The 7879-nt window shown below is 36.8% G+C and overlaps 1 protein-coding gene across 1 annotated transcript in view; it reads right to left on the minus strand.

Moving 5' to 3' along the window:
• Positions 1 to 7879, minus strand: part of LOC107551439 (D(4) dopamine receptor-like) — a 15758-nt gene extending 7879 nt beyond the window's left edge. Inside the window, exons 1-2 of the mRNA XM_016233041.1 lie at positions 7218 to 7879; positions 4646 to 4758 (exon numbers count right to left, since the gene is read on the minus strand). Coding sequence (XP_016088527.1) covers positions 4646 to 4758; positions 7218 to 7430 — 326 coding nt within the window. The 5' untranslated portion in view covers positions 7431 to 7879. The remainder of the gene's footprint in view (positions 1 to 4645; positions 4759 to 7217) is intronic.

Here is a 7879-nt window from a genome sequence, read left to right on the forward strand (position 1 = left end):
AAGACGGAAGAGAGCACTCACGGCACCGGAGCACCTACCTGGACCTTTTTTCACTAACCCCCAATAAATCCACCCACCGTCCTATCAGTGGATGGCCTGCGCCAAGGATACCAATGCCAGGGTGACCCGATGGTTCCTCGCGCTCCAGGACTTTCATTTTGAGGTACGTCATCGGGCTGGAGCCGCGACCGCCAACGCGGATGGCCTCTCTCGGATCTGGGCAGCTTACGCAGGTCTGTCAGGGGTCACTCCCCACCCACCCCCTATCTCTCCCCTACTATCTAATATCGTTAACATGACCAGAACGACGCTTGGGGCGGGAGTGGGACGAGCGTCCCGAGGCTTCATCAGCGTCACCCTGGAAACAAGCGAGGAGCACCTGGCCATCATCACAGGCTGATCGGTCACAGCTGCACCTCATCAGGCAGCGGCTACATAAGCCACGCTTGCCCTGCCATCTAGGAGATTCCTCCATGAGACTGAGCACTAACTCGCCCTCTCCCTTTTCCCACAGGCCGCAGCGTGTGACCGACCAGCCCCACAGGAGCACTGCACGGACCCTCTACATTGGGAAGACGGAAGAGAGCACTCACGGCACCGGAGCACCTACCTGAACCATTTTCACTAACCCCCATCCCCCCAATAAATCCACCCTCCGGGGTATTGATTGAGATTACTTGTCATGTGATTCTTCACCCCGTTACAATACACACACAATATAAATACTCATGATCATATTGTTACGTTTTATATACAGTATAAAACTTAAGTCAAGTCATTCAAATAAAGAAATAAGCTATTCCAAGCCCAGAGTCGATTATTCGAAAGTAATATCTAATGCTCTAATAAGTCATATCCAATGGGTCTGAGTGCAGTTATTGGATAGCACTAGACAGATTGGAGATTAATCCTAATAAACATGCCACTACAGTTAAAACCATTGCATTAAAATACATTTAAAACAGTGTATTTCAATAACTTCAGCAGTGTGCAGATCCTCGTGTCAGGACTGTGGCGACAGCAGCGCTTAGCTCACTCACATCGTTTTTATGACATATGTCGTTATTACGAGAAAAAATTTTGTTTTTACGAGAAAAGATGTCGTTTTAATGAGAAAACATCCCGTTATTACGAGAAAAGACGTTGTTTTAATGAGATAATTGTCGTTTTCATGACATATCGTGTTTTTACGAGAAAAGATGTCGTTTTAATGACATAACATCTCGTTTTTATGAGAAAAGATGTAATTTTAACGAGAAAATATCTCGTTATTACGAGAAAAGATGTAATTAAAATGACATAACACCTCGTTATTACGACATAATTGAGTGGAAAAAATAATATGTGTGTGGCAGCAATGCGTCACTGTAATATACACACACACAAATATATATATATATATATATATAATTCTATATGTATTCATGTATTGGGGCAAAAAATGCTTGTCATTATTTATATTTATAATGTATTATTTATAATATAACATAATATATATTTTTCTTTATTCAAAATAAAATTTTATATTTTGAGGGGTGCAAATGTAGACTGTGATTTGTGCGATACACCTATATATTTGAGATTCATGCATATAATTGTATTTAATAACTGGATGATTTGCTGTTGCTGTTTGTAATGACTTTTAGAGTTTTATGTTATCTATGTACAGCACTTAGGGGCATTTTATGGTTTTAAACTGGCTTTATAAACAAAGTTGAGTTGAGTTCTCTTTGAATTTAACAGGTTCTCAAAGCTGTATATAATCATCATATCAGTGATAGAAACCGCCATGTGCCTTGATTATTGGCTGGGTATGTTTGCAAACAAGAGCGTGAACCCTGAGGTTCTCACAGCTCATGTTTCAAACAACTCCTGCCGCATGAAGCTGTTACACACAGCGGCGGTCCGTCTATCTGCTCTCCACAGATTGCTTTTTCATGCTGATTGTGTGGCGAGTTCTGCCAAGCCATGCTTTTGCAGCCTTTCCTTGCATAACAAGTTTCACGCTGCTGTATCTCTACAGAGTGCCGTCCTGAGCGTATATCTCATTAATCTCTCAAAACACCTTCTGCTGAGCCACACAGAATGGCAGGATCTTAATGACCCTTCGGTTGACTCGAATTGCCAGGCCAGCGAAGGCGGGACAGCAGAGGGTCTAAATGAGGAATCAGTTGTAATTCCGAGGTAAAGCATGCAACTTAATGCCATTTAGTTATTCTGAACACATTTGCTCAGTCTCTGTCGCTTCCCATCTCTCTGTTCTTTTAATCATAGCAGGAAGCCACTTTTATTATAAATGCTATTTCATCGTGTCTTCAAACAGACCCACAATTAGGAAGGTAACCTGCTGTGACCCTTACAGCTTCCAAAATATAAAACTAGCTGTGCAAAATCAGTGTACTGCAGGAATTTGATTCATGAATCCTCGGCTCAATTTCCATGAGTTCAAGCATCAGACTTTAAAGGCCTGTTTTACACATTTTGTGGCCTTCACACAGCATTTCTATAACTCTTATCCCCAAAATAAAGTGGTTTCTGGGTTACCACAGTGAGTTTTTCTTTAATAATAACTGTAAATAAATATATTTTTTATTAGAAGTAGCTGCAAACTACTGTATATTGGCATAAAATCGAATTTGCGTAAGGTTGGGAACAGGGTTATTATATTTACCTAAAACTATTAGAAGTTTTCCTTATTTGTGTGAGAAAATATATGCTTTTAATATTTTAAATAAATATATAAATAAGCTAACTGAAATAAAATATAAAAAGTAATAAATAAAAAAACGATTTTTCATTTAGTTTAACTTGTGATGTACTACATGAAATAAAACTGAAATAACACGTCGATTTTTGAAGTAGCTGCAAACTACTGTATATTGGCATAAAATCGAATTTGCGTAAGGTTGGGAACAGGGTTATTATATTTACCTAAAACTATTAGAAGTTTTCCTTATTTGTGTGAGAAAATATATGCTTTTAATATTTTAAATAACCGAAATAACACGTTGATTTTTACAAAGCTCATCGGTCTGAAAAGTGAGGTGTGCTCTGATTGGCCAGCTATCCAGTGCATTGTGATTGGCCGAATACCTCAAACGTGTGACGGAAATGTTTTACGCCCCTCACCATACTGTGATGATGCCCTGTACAGCCGGAGCGATGAGACAAAAACATTAAAACCCATTACAAACGAGGCATTGTTGCATCCAGTGGGGACATAATTACGGATTATAATGATTTATACTGTCTTTTTACGCGTTGCGTTGCATCGCGCCATGTAAACATAAAACCATGTCTGCATTTGTGATCAGAGAAATGATAAACAACAAGTGCTACTCTACACTGCTCAAAACTCACGTTTGAATCGTCAGTGGCAAATTCTTTAAATATAAAAACGTACTTACAATCTGTGAGTCAGAACAGCCGCATTGTAGTCTACTCTCCCAGGATCAGGACACAGTCCTCCATAAAATGCGCTGCACACATCTGAATATTTGGGTTGAACTGTTCTGGAACAGTGTTGTAAATACAACTTAACCACTGATTTCTAGTCGTGTCCTCTTTTGGAAGACCAAACACAGTAGTTTCGCTTTCACAATGAAACACACAGCGCATTCACGATATGGCGGCGGCGGCAACAACAATACTACAGCAAGAATAAACGTTATGCCTTCTTTCTTTGAACGAGCTGTTTTAGGGGGGCGTGGCTGACTCTAAACTTTTATAAAGAATATCTCTTTGGATTTGAGACTTTAGTCTTTGCAACTTTACAGATCTTCTTTATGCACCAAGAGCTTGTAACACTTCAAAGAGAAAGCAAAAATTGAAATCGCATCATATGACCCCTTTAAATATTTACAAAAGCTATTATAGTATCTCAATGATAACACTGGTTGGGAATCACAGTTACAAGCAAATGGATATTCATTTTTTTTATCGAGTTTGTCCAAACTGAATCTGTACAAAGTGTGTAGCATTTGAAGAGGCTAAAATATACATTTTTTAATTATTTTTTTAATTATTTAGGTTTACTTTAATTTATTTAACTATTTTGATGACTTTGATTCAAAAATGTGGAAAGCAGTCCATGACAAAACTTTCAATACTTGTAATGCATGGGCGTTATTTTACAGTTTTATTTACAGTTTTTTAATTTATATATATATTTTTAAATTGTATATAATTTTATAATAATATAATAATATATATATATATATATATATATATAGTATATATATATATAATTTTTATTTTAATATATTCTGTTTTAATTTTAGTTGAAGTTTTCATAATTTTGTTGTTTTTTCACTATTATTATTATTATTATTATTCTTTTTATTATTTAAGTATGTCTGTTCTTATTAATATTTATTTTAGTTTTAGGCATTTTAGTACTTCGGGTAAAAAAAAAAAAAGGGAAATTATGCTTATTGCTAACGGAAATAAAATAAGTTTAATTTGTTAATATTTACTTTTATTTTAGTGAACTGTTTTTTTTTTTGTAATAAAAATTGTTTTCTTCATGGTTTTTAAAAATATATATTTTTTAAATTATATTTTATACATTTTTTTGTTGTTGTTTATGACAATAACCGTGTGTCCCGCAGACACATTGTGTGCAACAGGTTAAAGTCAGACCCACCTGTCTATGCTGATGGCGCAGAGGTTAAATATAGAGGCGGTGCATAGCATCACATCCATGGTCATCAGTCCATCACATACGGTCATATTGAGGGACCAAACCCCATCCTGGAACTGAGAAGCAGAGAAAATCATTACCGTCTTTAACTCTTCACACATTCGTTGCTTCTATGCCTCTTTTTACCCTCACCATTTTTTCCAATCCCTCCATTCCCATGGCGCTCTGACCTCTTTCACCTTCCCCTAACCTCGTGTTCTTAGTGCCACAGCGGAGCGACTGTGGAATCTTAATTTCTCTATTATCAGCTTGGCGTTGTCACAACAACCAAACCAAACACACACACACCACATGCTCCAGGGCTGATGGTAATTTAGTATCTGATACGCATCCCACAGTCTAACAAAAAGAGATAAAACAGCAGAGAGGAGGATTTAATCGCATTTTAATTATTGGCCTGGAGAAGAGGACAGATTCTTAATTGCTTTTTGGTAATGGCCTCTCTCCCATGCCAACGAGCCACATTCACCCTACAAGTGGAAGCCATGAGATTATGGTGAGGGGGCTCATGTAAAATTGTAATTAAGCTACAGCTGACTCACTGGAGCATATTTTCTCCGTGTCCTTGGCCTGAAGAGCCAGCCAGACCACCATGAGACTTTTGTTTCGCTCCCGGTGATCTTGTTCCTGCTATCTGGGGCCCTCAGTATCCAGTCTAGGGGTCTCGGTAACCAGCACAGCCCCGAATCCATGCCTGAATGGAATGTCCGATCGCTAGTTTTTTGGAGGCCTCTTTGGTCTCAGACCTCGTGCCCACAATGTGTATTGTGCGATGTGTGTTTATGACGTCCGGCTCTGGCGGAGACAGACAGTCTCAGCAGGAGGGGTCCGGATGAATGCATGTCTGCAAAGTGTTTCGCTGAAGGGTAACAATTGAGTATTGATGCCAAGTTTGTTTTGCGCTGTTATGGAACAGTGTCATATAGCTGTTTATTCGAACGGTTAAGAATTTAATTAAAATCAAGTAAATAGATGAAAGATTGCTGATTACCGTTACCATGGTAACCATAGTTAATGGCAAGCTACTTCAATTACTGTTGAAACAAAACAAAACAAATTTCAACTCTAAAATCACTAAAAATGGTATATTAAAATAACTTATTTGTTTGTGTATATAAGTGTATGTGTATACACAAACACAAAAATAGATATATATTAAAATGAAATATTTAAATAAATTACTAACGTATAATTTATTCATCTATATTTATGAATTTATTAGTAAATGTTTAATAATTAAATATTGTATATATATGTTATGTTAGAATCATTATTATACTCATACCTTTTTGTTCTTTTAAAATTTTTGAATTGTTTTTAGCTTTATTTTTTTTTCCTTTAAATGTTTCAGTTTTGAAATGTTGTTGTATGCATTTGTCATTTTATTGAATTTATTTCATTTTCTTAAATGTGTGTATATATATATAGTATTTATAGAGTTTTAGCTTTTAGTTTTAATTACTTTTTCTTATTTGTAAGTCGCTTTGGTCTGCTAAATGACTAAAAGTAAAGTAAAAGTAAATATACATGCACTCAAAATGTAATATTTTAATATTTTAAAATTACATAAATATTGCATGCAATTCGTTTTATATATGTAGGTATATACATGAACAAAATGAATTAATTTACATGTATTAATATTTTTACCCCCCCCCAAGTTTGTTAATTGTTTTTAAGCCAGACATTTTTTTTAGATAAACATATTTTTTAGGTAAATAGTGAATGAAATCACGTTATTACATATAGCTGACTTGAAATAAATTAGGTTTAGTATAGACAATAGCTATACCAGCATGAAAGTGGTCAAAAATTACAGTGGTACCAATAATAAGGTTTTACCTCTTCATTTAAGATGATCAGCAGGTAAACCAGCTTAGCAGCTTTTTAATATACACTCTTAAAAATAAAGGTGCTTCACGATGCCATAGAAGAACCTTTTTGTCTAAATGGTTCCATAAAGAACCTTTAACATCAGAAGAACTGTTTCTGTTTCACAAAAGCTTCTTTGTGGCGAAAGAAGGTTCTTCAGATTATAAAAAGGTAAGAAAGAGATGGTTCTTTAAAGAACCTTTGACTGAATGGTTCTTTGTGGAACCAAAAATGGTTCTTCTATGGCATCGCTTGAAGAACCTTTTAAAGCACCTTTATTTTTAAGAGTGTACAAACCTGTCCAACCTTTTTGTCTAAATGGTTCCATAAAGAACCTTTAACATCAGAAGAACTGTTTCTGTTTCACAAAAGCTTCTTTGTGGCGAAAGAAGGTTCTTCAGATTATAAAAAGGTAAGAAAGAGATGGTTCTTTAAAGAACCTTTGACTGAATGGTTCTTTGTGGAACCAAAAATGGTTCTTCTATGGCATCGCTTGAAGAACCTTTTGAAGCACCTTTATTTTTAAGAGTGTACAAACCTGTCAGTTTTCTGGCCACCATAAGCATTGTAAATATTAGGCTGTAATACAATATTAGCCTATATGAAATGTCAGATATCTAGGAAATGAAGTGTCTTGACTCACCTCTGCATACACGAACAGCGGTAAGACCAGAACAGCCAAAAACAAATCCGCAACAGCCAAGCTGACTATGAAGTAGTTGGTTGTGGTTTTCAGCGCTTTCTCCGTGTAGACGCTCAGACACACCAGCACGTTCCCGCAGATGATGATGATGATCAATAATACCCCGAAGATGAGCGCTGGGAAGTTGTAGTTCGTGGTGAGGTTGGCTGGCATGTCTGCCTCTATAATAACCTGTCATCTGGGAGTCCCTTGAGAAAACTGACCGATAAAACCCGTTTCTTTGCGCGCTTCTGAACACTCCGAAAGTTCCGCTGAACTCTGAAGCGCTTTGGAACTGCGTCCCGTTATGTTCTGTCTTTAAAGGAGAAAAGACGGTCACAGTAAGCTCTAAAAGCATCGCTGTTCTTTGACGCAAAGTTTTCTGTCAGGTCCCCATCTCAGCTCGACCGCTTCTATTTCCATCCACCTGCGCGCAGTCTTAAAGCGGCTTACAGCGACGCGCTGTTATTACTGTTAATATCTGAGGCGTTTCATTATATTACCCTGGGGTTATTGAAAACGCTTATGGTTATAATAACATCACTTGTTAAAGTTAGTGAATATGGCTGTATAAAGCCAGTGGCGTGTCATCGTTTCACCGGTTGTATATCTGTCCGCTTTAG

The sequence above is a fragment of the Sinocyclocheilus grahami genome, unplaced genomic scaffold (assembly GCF_001515645.1).
Source record: "Sinocyclocheilus grahami isolate Dianchi unplaced genomic scaffold, SAMN03320097.WGS_v1.1 scaffold423.1, whole genome shotgun sequence".
In the NCBI taxonomy this organism is placed as follows: Eukaryota; Metazoa; Chordata; class Actinopteri; order Cypriniformes; family Cyprinidae; genus Sinocyclocheilus; species Sinocyclocheilus grahami.